Raw genomic sequence first — 20,978 nt, 5'->3', positions numbered from 1 at the left:
TGGTAACTTGGTATAGGGTGCTACGGTACATAGGCCTGAGTGCAGTACAGTCTGCTGTTCTGTAAGGACCGCTATCGGTCCACAATACATAGGGTTGCCGTGCACTACTGCTGACCGCTGCCCTATACTGCAGCAGTCCTTCATTGGTATAGGGACTGACGTACAGTCTGCTAATCACTAACACACAACCTGCTTGGTCCACAAAAGTTCTTATAAGGACTGGTAACTTGGTATAGGGTGCTACGGTACATAGGCCTGAGTGCGTTACAGTCTGCTGTTCTGTAAGGACCGCTATCGGTCCACAATACATAGGGTTGACGTGCACCACTGCTGACCGCTGCCCTATACTGCAGCAGTCCTTCAGCGGTATAGGGACTGACGTACAGTCTGCTAAACACTAATACACAACCTGCTTGGTCCACAAAAGTTCTTATAAGGACTGGTAACTTGGTATAGGGTGCTACGGTACATAGGCTTGAGTGCGGTACAGTCTGCTGTTCTGTAAGGACCGCTATCGGTCCACAATAGATAGGGTTGACGTGCACCACTGCTGACCGCTGCCCTATACTGCAGCAGTCCTTCAGCGGTATAGGGACTGACGCACAGTCTGCTAAACACTAACACACAACCTGCTTGGTCCACAAAAGTTTTTATAAGGACTGGTAACTTGGTATAGGGTGCTACGGTACATAGGCCTGAGTGCGTTACAGTCTGCTGTTCTGTAAGGACCGCTATCGGTCCACAATACATAGGGTTGCCGTGCACTACTGCTGACCGCTGCCCTATACTGCAGCAGTCCTTCATTGGTATAGGGACTGACGTACAGTCTGCTAATCACTAACACACAACCTGCTTGGTCCACAAAAGTTCTTATAAGGACTGGTAACTTGGTATAGGGTGCTACGGTACATAGGCCTGAGTGCGTTACAGTCTGCTGTTCTGTAAGGACCGCTATCGGTCCACAATACATAGGGTTGACGTGCACCACTGCTGACCGCTGCCCTATACTGCAGCAGTCCTTCAGCGGTATAGGGACTGACGTACAGTCTGCTAAACACTAATACACAACCTGCTTGGTCCACAAAAGTTCTTATAAGGACTGGTAACTTGGTATAGGGTGCTACGGTACATAGGCTTGAGTGCGGTACAGTCTGCTGTTCTGTAAGGACCGCTATCGGTCCACAATACATAGGGTTGCCGTGCACTACTGCTGACCGCTGCCCTATACTGCAGCAGTCCTTCATTGGTATAGGGACTGACGTACAGTCTGCTAATCACTAACACACAACCTGCTTGGTCCACAAAAGTTCTTATAAGGACTGGTAACTTGGTATAGGGTGCTACGGTACATAGGCCTGAGTGCGTTACAGTCTGCTGTTCTGTAAGGACCGCTATCGGTCCACAATACATAGGGTTGCCGTGCACTACTGCTGACCGCTGCCCTATACTGCAGCAGTCCTTCATTGGTATAGGGACTGACGTACAGTCTGCTAATCACTAACACACAACCTGCTTGGTCCACAAAAGTTCTTATAAGGACTGGTAACTTGGTATAGGGTGCTACGGTACATAGGCCTGAGTGCGTTACAGTCTGCTGTTCTGTAAGGACCGCTATCGGTCCACAATACATAGGGTTGACGTGCACCACTGCTGACCGCTGCCCTATACTGCAGCAGTCCTTCAGCGGTATAGGGACTGACGTACAGTCTGCTAAACACTAATACACAACCTGCTTGGTCCACAAAAGTTCTTATAAGGACTGGTAACTTGGTATAGGGTGCTACGGTACATAGGCTTGAGTGCGGTACAGTCTGCTGTTCTGTAAGGACCGCTATCGGTCCACAATAGATAGGGTTGACGTGCACCACTGCTGACCGCTGCCCTATACTGCAGCAGTCCTTCAGCGGTATAGGGACTGACGCACAGTCTGCTAAACACTAACACACAACCTGCTTGGTCCACAAAAGTTTTTATAAGGACTGGTAACTTGGTATAGGGTGCTACGGTACATAGGCCTGAGTGCGTTACAGTCTGCTGTTCTGTAAGGACCGCTATCGGTCCACAATACATAGGGTTGCCGTGCACTACTGCTGACCGCTGCCCTATACTGCAGCAGTCCTTCATTGGTATAGGGACTGACGTACAGTCTGCTAATCACTAACACACAACCTGCTTGGTCCACAAAAGTTCTTATAAGGACTGGTAACTTGGTATAGGGTGCTACGGTACATAGGCCTGAGTGCGTTACAGTCTGCTGTTCTGTAAGGACCGCTATCGGTCCACAATACATAGGGTTGACGTGCACCACTGCTGACCGCTGCCCTATACTGCAGCAGTCCTTCAGCGGTATAGGGACTGACGTACAGTCTGCTAAACACTAATACACAACCTGCTTGGTCCACAAAAGTTCTTATAAGGACTGGTAACTTGGTATAGGGTGCTACGGTACATAGGCTTGAGTGCGGTACAGTCTGCTGTTCTGTAAGGACCGCTATCGGTCCACAATACATAGGGTTGCCGTGCACTACTGCTGACCGCTGCCCTATACTGCAGCAGTCCTTCATTGGTATAGGGACTGACGTACAGTCTGCTAATCACTAACACACAACCTGCTTGTTCCACAAAAGTTCTTATAAGGACTGGTAACTTGGTATAGGGTGCTACGGTACATAGGCTTGAGTGCGGTACAGTCTGCTGTTCTGTAAGGACCGCTATCGGTCCACAATAGATAGGGTTGACGTGCACCACTGCTGACCGCTGCCCTATACTGCAGCAGTCCTTCAGCGGTATAGGGACTGACGTACAGTCTGCTAAACACTAATACACAACCTGCTTGGTCCACAAAAGTTCTTATAAGGACTGGTAACTTGGTATAGGGTGCTACGGTACATAGGCTTGAGTGCGGTACAGTCTGCTGTTCTGTAAGGACCGCTATCGGTCCACAATAGATAGGGTTGACGTGCACCACTGCTGACCGCTGCCCTATACTGCAGCAGTCCTTCAGCGGTATAGGGACTGACGTACAGTCTGCTAAACACTAATACACAACCTGCTTGGTCCACAAAAGTTCTTATAAGGACTGGTAACTTGGTATAGGGTGCTACGGTACATAGGCTTGAGTGCGGTACAGTCTGCTGTTCTGTAAGGACCGCTATCGGTCCACAATACATAGGGTTGCCGTGCACTACTGCTGACCGCTGCCCTATACTGCAGCAGTCCTTCATTGGTATAGGGACTGACGTACAGTCTGCTAATCACTAACACACAACCTGCTTGTTCCACAAAAGTTCTTATAAGGACTGGTAACTTGGTATAGGGTGCTACGGTACATAGGCTTGAGTGCGGTACAGTCTGCTGTTCTGTAAGGACCGCTATCGGTCCACAATAGATAGGGTTGACGTGCACCACTGCTGACCGCTGCCCTATACTGCAGCAGTCCTTCAGCGGTATAGGGACTGACGTACAGTCTGCTAAACACTAATACACAACCTGCTTGGTCCACAAAAGTTCTTATAAGGACTGGTAACTTGGTATAGGGTGCTACGGTACATAGGCTTGAGTGCGGTACAGTCTGCTGTTCTGTAAGGACCGCTATCGGTCCACAATAGATAGGGTTGACGTGCACCACTGCTGACCGCTGCCCTATACTGCAGCAGTCCTTCAGCGGTATAGGGACTGACGTACAGTCTGCTAAACACTAATACACAACCTGCTTGGTCCACAAAAGTTCTTATAAGGACTGGTAACTTGGTATAGGGTGCTACGGTACATAGGCTTGAGTGCGGTACAGTCTGCTGTTCTGTAAGGACCGCTATCGGTCCACAATACATAGGGTTGCCGTGCACTACTGCTGACCGCTGCCCTATACTGCAGCAGTCCTTCATTGGTATAGGGACTGACGTACAGTCTGCTAATCACTAACACACAACCTGCTTGTTCCACAAAAGTTCTTATAAGGACTGGTAACTTGGTATAGGGTGCTACGGTACATAGGCTTGAGTGCGGTACAGTCTGCTGTTCTGTAAGGACCGCTATCGGTCCACAATAGATAGGGTTGACGTGCACCACTGCTGACCGCTGCCCTATACTGCAGCAGTCCTTCAGCGGTATAGGGACTGACGTACAGTCTGCTAAACACTAATACACAACCTGCTTGGTCCACAAAAGTTCTTATAAGGACTGGTAACTTGGTATAGGGTGCTACGGTACATAGGCTTGAGTGCGGTACAGTCTGCTGTTCTGTAAGGACCGCTATCGGTCCACAATAGATAGGGTTGACGTGCACCACTGCTGACCGCTGCCCTATACTGCAGCAGTCCTTCAGCGGTATAGGGACTGACGTACAGTCTGCTAAACACTAATACACAACCTGCTTGGTCCACAAAAGTTCTTATAAGGACTGGTAACTTGGTATAGGGTGCTACGGTACATAGGCTTGAGTGCGGTACAGTCTGCTGTTCTGTAAGGACCGCTATAGGTCCACAATAGATAGGGTTGACGTGCACCACTGCTGACCGCTCACCTATACTGCAGCAGTCCTTCAGCGGTATAGGGACTAAGAGTTTTGTCACAGGGTCATTTAAAAAATGACATGCAGAGGAAGAGGCAGGCCCTTCCGCAGGGGTGGTAGGGGTAGGGCAGGAGCAACAGGCTTGAGCCAAAGTGGGAAGTTGCAGAAGGTGCGTTCAATTACTTTAAAGGATGCACCAGACTTGGTTGAGTGGCTCGCTCAGCCTTACTCTTCTGCACCCTCCTCATCCTCTCGATCTGCACCCTCTTCTTCACTCTCTGCTATGTGCACCCCCAAAGACACTACCACCAACAACACGACCACCACCACCACCACCACATACCTTCCGCTTGAGTCACTGGAATTATTTTCCGATCCATATCAAGAGGACATTTCTGATGCGCAGCCACTCTTGGTATTGGATCAGGAAGAGGAGGTAGCAACAAGCGCTACTCAGCAGTCTGACGCCAGTACCCAGATCAGCCCAAGGAGGAGGTTGGTCCCCGGTGTTGCTGCCTACTCTACTTATAGCGGTGGGGAAGGTGACGTTGATGATGACGTGTCTAGTGATGTCACGTGGGTGCCCACAAGAGAGGAAGAGGAGGGGAGTTCAGAGGGAGATATGGACCAGCAGATAGGGAGGAGAAGCAGCAATGACTTACATTGCACAGCAGGGACAAAGCAGACTGCAAATGTATCAGGAGCGAGTCATCGACCATGTACGGTCACATCTGGCGCTCCCAGGACACCGGCACATGGCTCCGCAGTGTGGGCTTTTTTTAACGTGTCCGCTGCTGACAATAGCGTTGCCATCTGCAATCTTTGCAGTCAACGCGTTAGTCGCGGTAAGCCCAATACTCACCTAGGGACGACCGCCTTAAGAAGGCACATGAGCAGCCATCACCGAGCCCAGTGGGAGCAACGGAACACACAAAGCCACACTGCAGGCTCTCACCGTCCAGCCTCGTCTTCTACTTCTCCTTCTCCTCTCTCCTCACAATTGTCCTCCACTCCACCTTCCATCACGCCAAGCTCACATTTTTCTGCAAAAAGGCAGGCTTCCGTGGGCCTAATGTTTGAGCGTAAAAAAATGATGACGCCGGATAACCCTCTTGCCCAACGGTTGGCGGCTGGCTTGTCAGAACTCATAGCCCGCCAACTACTGCCATATAAACTGGTGGACTCGGAGGCCTTTCGCAAATTTGTGGCCATTGGAACACCACAATGGAAGGTCCCAGGAAGGAAGTATTTCTCAGAGAAGGGCATCCCAGAGCTATATGGCCATGTTCAGCGGCAAGTGAATGTATCTCTGGCACACAGTGTCGGTGCCAAGATACATCTGACCACAGACACGTGGTCTAGCAAACACGGGCAGGGAAGGTATATCAGTTTTACTGCCCACTGGGTGAACCTTCTGACGGCCGTCAAGCATGTAACCCGTGGCACCCGTGTAGATTTGGTTTTACCGCCACGGATTGCATGCAGGCCTGACTCTTCTTCTCCTCCTCCTACTCCATCCTCCTCCCTCTCCTCCTCAGCTGCCTCCTCCTTTTCCGCTGCTAGCGTCTCTTCCACTGCACCGCCCAAGCTCCCCAGAACCTATTCCACATGCCAGGTGAGACGTTGCCATGCCGTGCTGCGTCTGTTGTGCCTGGAAGCAAAGAGCCACACTGGCCCGGCACTCCTTTCAGCTTTGCGTTCACAGGCAGATGAGTGGCTAACACCGCTCAATTTGACAGTTGGTAAAGTGGTGTGTGACAACGGTGCCAATCTGCTTAGCGCATTGAAACAGGGCAAAATCACGCACGTGCCGTGCATGGCACACGTCTTAAACTTGGTCGTGCAGCGATTCCTTGTCAAATACCCTGGGGTCCAGGACATCTTGCGGCAGGCAAGGAAAATCTCGGCCCATTTCAGAAGATCTTACACGGCCATGGCTCGCCTTGCTGACATTCAGCGGCGACACCATCTGCCGGTCAGACGTCTTATTTGCGATTGCCCGACGCGATGGAACTCAACCTTCTATATGCTTGATAGGCTGCTCCAGCAGAAACGTGCAGTTAACGTCTACCTGTATGAACTCTGCGAAAGAAACGGTTCTGGGGAGCTGGGTTTTTTTTCACCGCGCCAGTGGCTGCTCATGCGCGACACATGCAGACTTCTGCGGCCATTTGAGGAGATCACCAAACTGGTCAGTCGCAGCCATGGCGCCATCAGTGACATGGTACCTTATGCCTTCTTTCTGGAGCGTGCATTGCGTCGTGTCATTGATCAGGCTGTGGAGGAGCAGGAGCGGGAAGATGAGGAAGTCGCAATGCTGGATGAATTCCCAGGGGGGGCTACTCTATCTGAGACAAGTCAACAACAGGAGTCTGATGAGGAGTCAGAGGAGGATGGTGCCGGGGCGGATGAGCAGGAGCAAGAAGAGCATGCTTTAAACCTTTCTGGGATCCCTGTTGTGCGAGGATGGGGAGAGGAGAATGAAGAGGACGACATTATCCTGGATGATGAGCAGGAGCCAGGCCACCACACCGCTTCCACTTTAGTGCAAATGGGGGCCTTCATGCTCCAGTGTTTTAATAGGGACCCCCGTATAAAAAGCATGAGGGTCAAGGACCAGTACTGGGTGGCAACGTACTTAGACCCCCGGTACAAACACAAAATGGCGGAAATGTTACCGCCGTCGCAGAGGGCTGTCAGAATGCAGCACTTCCAGGCCTTGCTTCGAGAAATGCTGCATTCTGCTTTTGCGTGCGCTGGCAGAGGAGCAATTCCCACTCCCAGAGAAGGATTTGCGGGTACCAATCCAACAGCGCCTGCAAGAAGAGGCCGGTTTGAAGATGTGTTGGTGACTTCGGATATGAGGTCATTCTTTCAGCCGACCCATCGACAGGTGTCATCCGGATCCAGCATCAGGGAACGCCTAGACCGTCAGGTGTCCGACTACATTGGGTTAACGGCCGATGTGGACGCTCTGAGGAGTGATGAACCCCTAGACTACTGGGTGGGCAGGCTTGACCTCTGGCCAGAGCTTGCCCAATTTGCAATCGAACTGTTGGCTTGCCCCTCATCCAGTGTCCTGTCCGAAAGGACGTTCAGCGCAGCAGGGGGGATTGTGACCGATAAGCGTACTCGCCTAGCTCACCACAGTGTTAACTACCTCACATTTCTAAAAATGAATGAGGCATGGATCTCGGAGGAATTCAACACATGTGATCAGTAGACCATGTATATGTCTATAAACAATTTTTGGAATCAAGCACACAGACCTTCTTAATTCATTTGGCTCACTTCCCTGACCCAAAAAAGCACACCGTACTATATGCCCCTACCCTCCTCTTTGAAGAGGTTGAGCGGTGTCATATTTCTACTGGGGCTGCTTATTATGAGGGGTTCCCACCATCCCTGTGCTGTGCTGACTTCCTCCTGGGTGTTCTTATTATGAGGGGCTCCCACCATCCCTGTGCTGTGCTGACTTCCTCCTGGGGGTTCTTATTATGAGGGGATCACACCATCCCTGTGCTGTGCTGACTTCCTCCTGGGGCTGCTTACGGTGCTGCTGTCAGCGCTGTATGTCACGGAGCTGCTGTCAGCGCTGTATGTCACGGAGCTGCTGTCAGCGCTGTATGTCACGGAGCTGCTGTCAGCGCTGTATGTCACGGAGCTGCTGTCAGCGCTGTATGTCACGGAGCTGCTGTCAGCGCTGTATGTCACGGAGCTGCTGTCAGCGCTGTATGTCACGGAGCTGCTGTCAGCGCTGTATGTCACGGAGCTGCTGTCAGCGCTGTATGTCACGGAGCTGCTGTCAGCGCTGTATGTCACGGAGCTGCTGTCAGCGCTGTATGTCACGGAGCTGCTGTCAGCGCTGTATGTCACGGAGCTGCTGTCAGCGCTGTATGTCACGGTGCTGCTGTCAGCGCTGTATGTCACGGAGCTGCTGTCAGCGCTGTATGTCACGGAGCTGCTGTCAGTGCTGTATGTCACGGAGCTGCTGTCAGCGCTGTATGTCACGGAGCTGCTGTCAGCGCTGTATGTCACGGAGCTGCTGTCAGCGCTGTATGTCACGGTGCTGCTGTCAGCGCTGTATGTCACGGAGCTGCTGTCAGCGCTGTATGTCACGGAGCTGCTGTCAGCGCTGTATGTCACGGAGCTGCTGTCAGCGCTGTATGTCACGGAGCTGCTGTCAGCGCTGTATGTCACGGAGCTGCTGTCAGCGCTGTATGTCACGGTGCTGCTGTCAGCGCTGTATGTCACGGAGCTGCTGTCAGCGCTGTATGTCACGGAGCTGCTGTCAGTGCTGTATGTCACGGAGCTGCTGTCAGCGCTGTATGTCACGGAGCTGCTGTCAGCGCTGTATGTCACGGAGCTGCTGTCAGCGCTGTATGTCACGGTGCTGCTGTCAGCGCTGTATGTCACGGAGCTGCTGTCAGCGCTGTATGTCACGGAGCTGCTGTCAGCGCTGTATGTCACGGAGCTGCTGTCAGCGCTGTATGTCACGGAGCTGCTGTCAGCGCTGTATGTCACGGAGCTGCTGTCAGCGCTGTATGTCACGGTGCTGATGTCAGTGCTCTGTATTACGGTGCTGCTGTCAGTGCTCTGTATCTCCTGCACCCTCTTGTTTGCCTACCCTGGTCCCTGACCTTCCCTCTCCTCCATTGCCTTCATTAGCTCCATAGTCCTGAATTGTCAGAACAATTTCCCAAATAAAAAAAAAATGCTTGTAGTTATCGATCCCAAATTCACCTCATACATGTATTATGCTATTGTCCAGGTGGTGGGACTACGTGCTACCCCCTAATAATTACCCCGTGGCCGCAAATTCGACCTAAAGGTTTGCGAAATTCGCCTCCCATTGAAGTCAATGGAGCCCGCGGCGAACGGTCGTTTTCGCGAACGTTTGTGTCCGTTCGCGTTTCGCGTTCGCGAAACGTCCCGTCGGAAGTTCGTCCATCACTAATTGCTATGCCTAATATGCTGGATTTGGAGACATTAACTTTATTGTAAGCCACTTTGCTAAATTGTAGGAGTTCTTTGTGAGCTTTCAGAAGGGAAGGGTTGGATAGTGTTAAGATGACATCATCTGCGAATAGTGATATTTTGTGTTTAATGTTCTGGGAAGTGATGCCTGTGATGTCAGGGTTAGATCTAATCCTTTCGTCCAGGGGTTCCATGACTAGGGCGAAAATCAACGGTGACAGGGGGCAACCCTGTCGGGTCCCATTTGTGATCAGGAAATTTTTAGAAAACATTCCTTCTGCAAATACAAAGGCTGAGGGGGAGGAGCATAGTGCACTAATTGCTCTTTGGATTGGGCCCGTCATGCCAAACTTCTCAAGCACCCCCCTAAGATACTTCCCAATGCACCCTATCGAAGGCCTTCTCTGCATCCAGGGTGAGAAGCAGAGAAGACCTCCCGGATTCTTCCACCAAGTGCACCAGGTTCACCATTCTTCTAGTAGCATCTGTGGCCTGGCGACCCGATACAAATCCCACCTGGGTTTGATTGATTAAATGTGGAAGTAAACTTGTTAATCTATTTGCAATGAGCTTGGCATACACTTTTACATCCACATTCAGTAGCAAGATAGGTCTGAAATTCTGAGGCACATTCGGTTCTTTACCTGGTTTAGGTAATGTTATTATTGTAGCCGTAAGCGTTTCTGGTGGAAAGTTAGCATTGGACATTGTGGCATCAAAGACCTGCTTTAAGTATGGTGAAAGAGTTGCTGAATAATTGGTAATATTTCGATGTATAACCGTCTGGGCCTGGGGATTTATTGTGGGGTAGACTTCTGATTGTTTTCTCTTTTTTTGCTACTGTGAATGGTTGGTTTAGGTGGAGTAAATTGTTTTGAGCGATTACAGGTAGATTTACAGATTTGAGGAATTCATTATTCTTTATCTGTGAGCTGGTGAGTATCGGGGTCATTTCTGAGATTGTATAGTGCCTTATAATAATCTGTTAGTAACTCTAAGGCCGCGTACACACGGGCGGACTGTCTGCCGAAACTAAGTTCGTCAAACAGTCCGCTCAAACTTTTGAATGAACGAACTTGCCCACACACGGCACTTTTTGAGCGGACTAAGTTCGTCGTACTAAGTCCGCGCAACTTTTGAAATGAACGGACTCGCCCACACACGAGGAGGACAGTCCGCTCATTTCGAGCGCGTGTCAAGGTAGGCGGGGCTCCGCCGCCTGGAATGGACTTAAAGGGGAACTCCAACGCCGAAAAAAATCGGCGTGGGGGTTCCCCCAAAGTCCACAACAGACCCTTGTCCGAGCACGCTACCCGGCCGGCCAGGAAAGGGGGGCGAGCGAGCGCGCCCCCCCTCCTGAGCCGTACCAGGCCGCGTGCCCTCAACATGGGGGGTGCCTTGGGGAAGAGGGGGCCGCGCGGCCCCCCCACCCCAAAGCACCTTGTCCCCATGTTGATGAGGACAAGGGCCTCTTCCCGACAACCCTGGCCGTTGGTTGTCGGGGTCTGCGGGCGGGGGGCTTATCGGAATCCGGGAGCCCCCTTTAATAAGGGGGCCCCCAGATACCGGCCCCCCACCCTATGTGAATGAGTATGGGGTACAATGTACCCCTACCCATTCACCTGTGAAATAAAAGTACCCAAAAAAAAACACAACACACGAGATAAAATATTTTATTGCACAGCTCCGGGGGTCTTCCGTCTTTGGGGGTCTTCTCGCCGGACTCCTCCGCTATCTTCTTGTAGCTCTTTTGCTAGCGGAGGAGTCCGGCTTTCTTCCTCCCCGCCACCGGCCTCTTCTCCTGACTTCGGGGGTCTTGTCCCCCTCTTCGGTTCTTCTGCCGGGCCACCGCGCCTTCTTATAGCTCTTTTGCAGGCGGTGGCCCGGTCTTCTGTCGCCGCTGTCACCGTCGCCTTCCGTTCTTCTTCTTCTTCTTCTTCTTCTTCTTCTCCAGGAGATGGTGACACGTCGCTCTCTCCGGCCGGAATGCCAGAGCCGCGCTGCGCGGCCACTTATATAGTGACAATGGGGCAGTGTCACATGGTATATGTCACATGGGTTGGTCACATGGTGACCCCGCCCCCTTACGATGTCATAGTCCCCATGTGACATCAACCCATGTGACCAACCCATGTGACATATACCATGTGACACCGCCCCATTGTCACTATATAAGTGGCCGCGCAGCGCGGCTCTGGCATTCCGGCCGGAGAGAGCGACGTGTCAACATCTCCTGGAGAAGAAGAAGAAGAAGAAGAAGAAGAGGAAGAACGGAAGGCGACGGCGATGTCGACAGCGGCGACAGAAGACCGGGCCACCGCCTGCAAAAGAGCTATAAGAAGGCGCGGTGGCCCGGCAGAAGAACCGAAGAGGGGGACAAGACCCCCGAAGTCGGGAGAAGAGGCCGGCGGCGGGGAGGAAGAAAGCCGGACTCCTCCGCTAGCAAAAGAGCTACAAGAAGATAGCGGAGGAGTCCGGCGAGAAGACCCCCGAAGACGGAAGACCCCCGGAGCTGTGCAATAAAGTATTTTATCTCGTGTGTTGTGTTTTTTTTTTGGGTACTTTTATTTTACAGGTGAATGGGTAGGGGTACATTGTACCCCATACTCATTCACATAGGGTGGGGGGCCGGTATCCGGGGGCCCCCTTATTAAAGGGGGCTCCCGGATTCCGATAAGCCCCCCGGCCGCAGACCCCGACAACCAACGGCCAGGGTTGTCGGGAAGAGGAGATTGTCCTCATCAACATGGGGACAAGGTGCTTTGGGGTGGGGGGGCCACGCGGCCCCCCCTTCCCCAAGGCACCCCCCATGTTGAGGGCACGCGGCCTGGTACGGCTCAGGAGGGGGGGGGTACGCTCGCTCGCCCCCCTTTCCTGGCCGGCCGGGTAGCGTGCTCGGACAAGGGTCAGTTGTGGACTTTGGGGGGACCCCCACGCCGATTTTTTTCGGCGTTGGAGTTCCCCTTTAAGTCCATACCAGGCGGCGGAGCCCGCGACGTCTCCTTCGCGGGCCCCGCCTACCTGGAGACGCGCTCGAAATGAGCAGACTTTTCTCCGGGCGGGAACAGTCCGCTCATTTCGAAAGTACAGCGGACTGGCCCACACACGGGCGGACTGTCCGCTGAAACCAAGTTTCAGCGAACAGTTTTACGGAAATTCCGTAAGACTTTGTTCGTCAAACAGTCCGCTGAAACTGTCCGCTGAAGCCCACACACGAGCGGACTGTCCGCTGAAACACTGTTCAGCGGACAAAGTTGGGCGAACAGTCCGCCCGTGTGTACGCGGCCTAAGCCCCGTTTTTAGGGTTGTAGATATAAGGGATTTTTTGTTTGGCTATTTTTTCTTTCAATTGCCTAGATAGTAATTTCCCTGCCCTATTTCCACAGCGATATGAACTGGCTTTTAGTGCTCTCAATTGACTGTCATGTTGGGATACCAGGAGGGTACACAAGTCCTGTCTAGCATGGAATAATTGATCCCGGGTCTTTGGAGTTTTATTGTGTTTGTGAAGTTTCTCTAGCTGTTGTATAGTAAGTAGCAGGTCATTGAGCCGCTTTGTCCACTGTTTTTTATACCTATTACTTAGTTGGATGAGCAGCTCCCTCATGTAAACCTTGTGAGTGTTCCATAGTGTGAATGGATCTTCGACCGAAGGGGCATTAATGTCAAAAAATTATTTGAGATTTTTGAGAATCAGTTTGACGTTATCTGGTTGAGAAATCGTGTACACGTCATTGCTCCATCTATTAGCCCTGGTTTCGGTGCAAATATCCCTCACACTGATGGAAATTGGGGGTGTGGTCAGACCACGTGATAGTGAAAATTTGACTTAGTTACCTTTTGTAACAAAAATTTATCGACCAGAATTAAGTCAATACGAGAATAAGTATGGTATACATTGGAGAAAAAGGTGAATTCTTTCTCGGATGAGTGTTGGCACCTCCAAATGTCAAATAGCCCTGTGGTTGAGATGAATTGGGCTAATGTCTCTCTCCGATGCTGATGAAGTGTATCGCTAGAAAGATCCAGATCCTTGTTTGGAATTGCATTGAAAATCTCCGCATAGGATCACATGCCCTTGTTTCATAGTCAAAACTTTTTTCCAAATCCTGTGTAGAGCAGACACTTGCCTCACGTTAGGGAGGTATAAGTTAACTATGGTATAACTAGTGTTGTTAATGTCACAGATCAGTGTGAGATACCTTCCCATGTCATCCATATACGTGTCCAGTTGCTTGAATTGGATTTAGTTTTTGATGGCTATTGCCACTCCACGTTTTTTTGAAGATTCGCTAGCTAGGAGAACATGAGGGAAATTGCGGTGTTGGAAAGATAGATGCTTGTGGGAAACAAAGTGTGTTTCTTGGAAACATATGATATCACTTTTAAGATTAATTGCTTCCCTCCACGCCATCTGCCTTTGGGGGGGGGGGGGCTGTTCAGGCCCTTCACATTAAGCAAAGAGATTGTGAAAGACATTGTATTTTCCCTCCAGGCTCTGTCAGCCGTGGTGCTTCCATTTTATTAAAATATACAGATTAGTTAGCTGTCTCTGGTCGTGTCCTTGGTGGAGCGGCAGTTAGTAAAGGCCAGTTGTGATCCTAGGCGGGCTCTCCAGCACTCACTTTCTAACAGGAAACCTTATTAAAAAAAAGAAGTCGTTAATCGTGACTAAACAAACAATAAGAAAATGAAAGAACACAAGTACCGATGAGGTAAAAATAGACTTGAACAACCACAATATTTCCTCTAGTAATTCCTCACAGTGTCTACTGGCCATCATAAATTGATCTTTGACATGGTAAAAGTTAATTCTGGCGATCGTATCTCTGGGCAGGTGATTGGGTATATGCTTGGGCCTTGGCAGCCTGTGTATGCAATCTATTAAAAGGACTTCTAATGGTGCCTCAGGGAGAGCTGCTTTCATGACATTGGTAAAATATGCTTTCAGATCAGGGGGTTTCACAGACTCAGGGATCCTTCTAATTTTAACATTATTTCTTCTCGATCTATCTTCAAGGTCCGCCAATTTTGTTTTGATTTGCAGGAGATCTTCATCACGGTCGTTATGAGCGACTACTAAGTTATTAAAGGTAGCTGTGAACTCCCCCATTTTTGATTCAATATGGGAAACCCTTTTAGCCACTGCAGACACCTCTGTTTTAAACTGCTGTGTCAAAGCCAAAATGTCAGCATGCAGCGTGGAGCACAGAGACACTAGCATGTCTTTTAAAGTGGTGTCTAGGACTGGTTGGTTGGCAGTAGAAAAATCTGATATGGAGTCCTGTAACTCCCTGGTGTCATCCGGGGAGGAACCTGAGCCGCTTACCTCCAAGCCTTCCTCCTGTGGCAGATTCTTCTTCTGCTTGCAATTTACTGGGCTTGATGATGAGGAGGATGGCGGTGAGAAGATCCCCTGGTCCTGCCTGTGTCTGCAGCCAGGATTCACATCGTAGGCGGCGCTGTGATGTGACAGGGCGCCGCGTGTATGTCCTGTATGTCCACCGGCGCCATCTTGGTTGTTGCCGCGGCCCGGCCGACAGAAGAAATCTGTCATTTTTCCCAGAGGGGTGCACACTTTTCTCTTTCTGCCCGGCATCCAGGAGTGTGCCTGCAGTGGGGGATGCTGGTGGCGGTGAAAAATTAGGCTTCTTGTTGCTATATCTACTGTAGCTCTGATTGCCCGTGGTGAAGAGGAGCTGTTTCAATGTGCAGCCATCCGCTTCCGATGGCAAACCACGCCCCAGATCGGACACTTTTGGCACATTTTTGGGACCATTGACATTTATACAGCGATCAGTGCTATAAAAATGCACTGATTACTGTGTAACTGTCACTGGCCGGGAAGAGGTTAAAACTAGGGGGCGATCAAGGGTTTAAATGTGTTCCCTAGTGTGTGTTTCTTACTGTGGGGGGGATGAGACTGACTGGAGGAGGAGACATATCGCTGTTCCTACTTACTAGGAACAAACAATGTGTCTCCTCTCCCCTGTCAGAACAGGGATTTGGGTGTTTACACACACAATTCCCCGTTATGGCTCTCGTGCCCCGCGCATTGGGTCCCCCACCATGTAGCAGGGGCGTGCGTGCCTCTTAAAGGGGACAACATAACCATGCGTTATTTTGCGGGAATGTGCCACTTTACCGACGTATATCGGCGTGAGCCGGTCGGCAAGTGGTTAGGTCCCGAAGCGGGGGGGGACGACACTGAAACCCTGAAACGTGTTGGCTGTTCTATGTTGTCCTTATGTGAATAAATATCCATGCTTTTTGAACACTTTTGTATGATGCCCTCATTGAACTTTGCACACGTGAATCCTCAAATCAGGGGCCCTTGCTTTAGGGACACCCTGCTTACAATAAGAGCAGCCTTTCAGGATCCACTGTGACTCATCACAATCTGATTGATCTATGGATAATCTGAATCCAGTTTCTCAACCGGCTTTTGTAGGTATAACTGAGCACTGTGAGGTATGGACCAGGTATCGGTTGGATAGACTTGGATATGGGTAAATAAGTCATGACTTTACAAAATCTACCCCATGTGACCACACACACCTGCTTGACTGAATCATTAAATCTCAATGTATAAGTAAAGAACTTGGGATTTTACACATCTGGCTGTGGGGGTGTTCCGACATTACAATAAAAAAGAAACAAATGCAATAAAATCTCCCATGGTAACAGATTCTGTCTTTTTTTTTTCTTTCCAAAGAATTTTCTTTATCACTTTTCGGAGCAGGAGGTCACATGGATCGGTCTTGCAGAAGAGCGAGGAATCTGGAAATGGGTGGACGACACTTCTTATGAGATGACTCCAACGTAAGTCCCTTCCCTCCTTCTCCAATTCCTTCTCATATGACTTCCAAAGCTAAAAGCTACATTATAGCAAAATGGCTCTTTTGTGTTTTTTCTGTGAAGTAAGGGCCGGTTCACACTGCAGGCGCGGCGAGGCGTCTCCGACTTGCCTCGCCGCGACCTGCGGCGACCTCAGCGGCGACTTGCAGAGGACTTCTGTATAGAAGTCAATGCAAGTCGCCCCCGAAGTCGCCCAGAAGTAGTACAGGAACCTTTTTTCTGAGTCGGAGCGACTCGAGTCGCTCCTCTCAGAACGGTTCCATTGTACAGAACGGGGGCGACTTGCGGGAGCGAGGCGAGGCGAGTCGTGTCGCCTTGCATCGCCCGCTGTGTGAACCGGCCCTAAGGGATCGGACTTGGCAATATAATAAGCAGTAATTTCACATGACATAGCAATTCAATTTGGTGATCATTTAATATTGGAGTTTTGGACAGTGGAAGCTGTGCCCAACCAAGGCAAGCAGAGGGCAACGGACCAGTCACTGGTGTTGCATGTGATCTCCCTGCAGCTGATCTTTTCCCCATTACTGACTTATAATCGCTTGTTCTGCAATGTGTTACTGTGTGGAGGTGGCCATCTTGGTGCCAGAGCTCCGCCCCTGAATGTCTAATGTGGTAAAATTTAAAAAGAAACTTCAGTCATAAAAAAACAACAACTTAAAGGCCTGCAGCTACAAATACTGTAGCTGCTGACTTTTAATAGACACTTACCAGCTCAGGGATCCAGCGCCATCTTCACCATGGTCGGTTCTTTTCTGACCCTTGGGTCCCGGCACTGCCGTCTTGACTGTTGGAAGCTAGCTGTGACTTCCTGCTGTTTCGCAGCCTATCTGCACTGCTCATGTGCAAGACGTGCTGCACATTCTGAATGCTCCACAATCATGTGATGTGTCCCAAGAGGTTGAGGGTAGGAAGTAGCGGGGCCCGAACTTCCCCTCTTGTTTGGGCTAGAAGATTGGAAGTGAGTGCCTGTCAGAAATAGGTACCCACTCCCTGGAAAGAAGTTTCCAATACAGGCGGGGGAGGAGGATCAGTGGAACTTCCTTTTTAAGTTCCACTTTAAGAAGCGGCAGGAGGGGTGGACAACGCAAAGATGCCCATAATGGATGAAGCAGATAAATTCTTGTATTGCAGGTCTTCATACAGGTGGTGCCATGTGTTTGGTACCCAACGTGGATAAAATGCACATGGAGGCCAAAGAAAAAGGTATTCATACATATTTCCAGCATGGTGGCTACAGTCCTGTATACCACAGCCAAATCCATTTCACAGTACTGTACAGAAGGTTTTGCAAAGCGCAGTCTCCAGAAGATATTCTGGAAGGCTAAGGCCGCGTACACACGGGCGGACTGTTCGCCCAACTTTGTCCGCTGAACAGTGTTTCAGCGGACAGTCCGCTCGTGTGTGGGCTTCAGCGGACAGTTTCAGCGGACAGTCTGACTAACAAAGTTTTTCGGAATTCCCGTTAGACAGTCCGCTCGTGTGTAGGCTTGTTCGTCAAACTAAGTCTCGCGCATGCTCAGAAAGAATTTACACGGCGAAGGTTGCATTGCAGTGTATAGGACGTCGTATTTTTCGTCCCGTCGTACGTGCCGTTCACGTCATCGCGCACGGTTTCAGCGGACTGTTCGTTCATCGTGTGTAGTCAAGTCCGCTCATGCTAATTTTGAGCGGACTGTTTGTCAAACTGTTTGACGAACAAAGTTGGGCGAACAGTCCGCCCGTGTGTACGCGGCCTCACGGTACCTGGCAGCATATGACAAAGGAGATGGTTGGAAGGTGGTTTAGCAGCAAGACATCCAAACATGCAAAGAATTCCTATCTGAAGGCTTGACATGCCATCCCTACTTTTCCCTCCTCCTCTGGAACCTTTCCCTACACTAGACACACTGTCCCTCACCAGGGGGTTCCTGCCCTTACCTAGCCAGTTCCCAAATGTGCACCAACTGTAGTGAGGCAGCGCTATTTATTAGCACTCTCCATACTAAAGATGGTTGCAGTGATCACCCAGAGCAGCAGTGTCCAATCGGATGGCTGCTCCCCTGATGAGGCCTTGCGGCCTCATCAGTTCCCTGGTTCTCCCCTGGTTCTCCCTCTTCTCTACATGATGGCTGCGGTAACAGCACCACCTGTGCACAGAGGTTGAACTACATCTGCCTACACTCAGGTACAGTTTCCCCTCCAGCAAGGAGAATAGAGGACAGTACAGTACCGTAGTCACCAAATCTCAGTTCAAATCTAGTGAGATGTTCTCGCTCTCCAGATATACAGATATGAGGATACAGAACAGGAGTGCCTAGGCAAAGGAAGTGCACTGATATGAAGATTGATATGAAAAGTGCCTAAACACTGGAAGCAATATGAGAAGTGCCTAAACACTGGAAGCACACTGATAGGTTTCAAAAGTTATAATGGACTAAATTTAGGGTAATGCTTAGGCACTAGAGATGGGCTCAGGCGTGTTCTGATCCTAGTCCCAATCCACCTGCCAGATCCCAGCAGGAAGCCGAAAAACTGCACCCCGCTAATCACAGGCAGTGAGACATTTCCAGGTCCGCAGCTCCCCAGACCAGGAAATGTCTCACTGCCTGTGATTAGCGGTGTGCAGTTTTGGCTTCCTGGTGGGATCGGGGAGGTGGTGTTGGGATTAGGATCCCAAACACGCCTGCAGTCCATCTGTAATAGGCGTAATAAACATTTTTAGATGTTCTCTAAGATAGCAAATCTTAATTTTTTGGAGTCTACTGTATGTCCACTTTAAAGGTATTATAAAGTCTAGTTTTTTTTTTCTGTAAAAATTAAAAAACATGTTATACTTACCTGCTCTGTTGCAGTGGATTTGCACAGAGCAGCCGGATCCTCCTCTTCTCTGGTCCCTCTTTGTTGCTCCTGGCCCCTCCCTCCTGCAGAGTGCCCCCACAGCAAGCAGCTTGCTATGGGGGCACCCGAGCCGAGTCACAGCTCCCTGTGTCCATTCACACATTTCTCTCCCCCCTCTCTCTTGATTGGCAAACTGACTTTGATTGACAGCAGTGGGAGCCAATGGCACCGTTTCTGTGTCTCAGCCAATCAGGAGGAGAATCCTGGATGGTCGAGGAACTCGTAGATATCGCTGGAGAGAGGTCGGGCTCGGGTAAGTATTAGGGGGCTGGGGGGCTGCTGCACACAGAAGGTTTTTTTAATCTTAATGCATAGAATGTACCTTCTGCCTTTACAACCGCTTTAAGACCCCGCTGTTCAGATTATCTGTGTTTGCATGGTCATTAATGTTTCTTGTTTTCCTGCAGGCATTGGCAGTATGGCGGTCCTTATCCTTGGCCAGCTTCTGATCTAAAAAAAAAAGATGAGTGTGCCTATTTGTTAAAAGAACATTCATGGAGTCATGACAAGTGTTCCCACAAATTTATGTACATCTGTGAGAACAAACGCATTCTCCTGTAATGCCGAAAATCTGAAAACATATCAATAAACAATACAGCCGGCCTCATACAATAACGCGCCGCGTCCCCATTGGCAGTTTTTGTGTATTGTCTTCTAGTACTGGGACTATACTGGTTCTAATATATAATAACTATGATAATAATATAATATACAGTATAAGCCCTTGTACACACGGTCGGACATTCCGATGGACAATGTCCGATAGGACCGTGTTGTCGGATAATCCGACAGTGTGTGGGCTCCATCGGACTGTTTCCGTCGGAGTATCCGACGGATCAAGTTTTCCAGCTGGGCTATAAAATTTTCCGACAACATGATCCGATCGGACTTTGTCCGATCATGTGTAGAGAATTCCAATCAGACAAAGTGCCACGCATGCTCAGATCAAATTCCTAGACCAAAGCTATTGGCTACTAGCCTGAACGTAGTCCCGTCCTAACAAAATAACGCCATCACGTTAAGTACGATCGGATTTTCTGACAACTTGTGTATGCAACAGTTTCGGACAAAATCCGTCGAACAAAATTCGACGGATTTGGTTGTCGGAATGTCCGACCGTGTGTACAAGGGCTTAGATATACAAGTAGAACACACACCAAAAACTGGAAAGGGAATGGAAGCCCCCCCAAGACCAAGTTGGACTGGAAGTCATTCATTTGTCATCTCATTCATTTTCTCTAAGGCAGAGATTCAGATGCTTTCTTTTGGGCTACGTTTTTGCCTTCTCCTATGATTTCTATAAAGTTGATACTATAAGAGATTTACAATTTTTTGCGTGAAAATTGATTTTGCAAATGCTTCATGACAATAAGTCCATTCAAGCCAGACCTGTATTGGAGGAATACCAATAGTAACGGCTCAAGAATGTAAAGCTTTATGACATTTGACATTTTACATCAGTGGTCTTGAAACTGAGGCCTGGGGGCCGGATGTGGCCCTTTGCTTGCCTTTATCTGGTGGTTGGGGCTTTGTTTCACCAACTGACACCAATGATGGGGCACCATTCCTTCTACTGACATCAATGATGGGGCACCCTTTCCCCTACTGACACCAATGATGAGGTACCCTTCCCACTACTAACACCATCAATGGGGCTCTTTTCTTCCATTGATACCAACAATGGGGCACTGTTTCTCCTATTATGTTGTGATGTTGGGGCATTTTTTACTCCCACTGGCCACAGTCCAGCCCC

At 49.9% G+C, this 20,978-nt stretch overlaps 1 protein-coding gene across 1 annotated transcript in view; it reads left to right on the top strand.

Moving 5' to 3' along the window:
- LOC143956879 (uncharacterized) overlaps positions 1 to 19,840 on the top strand; it is a 78,427-nt gene extending 58,587 nt beyond the window's left edge. Inside the window, exons 11-12 of the mRNA XM_077467043.1 lie at positions 16,203 to 16,309; positions 19,633 to 19,840. Of these exons, the coding sequence (XP_077323169.1) occupies positions 16,203 to 16,309; positions 19,633 to 19,786 (261 nt within the window). The 3' untranslated portion in view covers positions 19,787 to 19,840. The remainder of the gene's footprint in view (positions 1 to 16,202; positions 16,310 to 19,632) is intronic.
- The last annotated feature ends 1,138 nt before the right edge of the window (positions 19,841 to 20,978 follow it).

The sequence above is a fragment of the Lithobates pipiens genome, unplaced genomic scaffold (assembly GCF_037356315.1).
Source record: "Lithobates pipiens isolate NorthernLeopardFrog02 unplaced genomic scaffold, aLitPip1_a1.2 Scaffold_44, whole genome shotgun sequence".
NCBI classification, from domain to species: Eukaryota; Metazoa; Chordata; class Amphibia; order Anura; family Ranidae; genus Lithobates; species Lithobates pipiens.
Note: the sequence above shows the minus strand (reverse complement) of the source record. Positions and strands in the feature narration are given on the sequence as shown.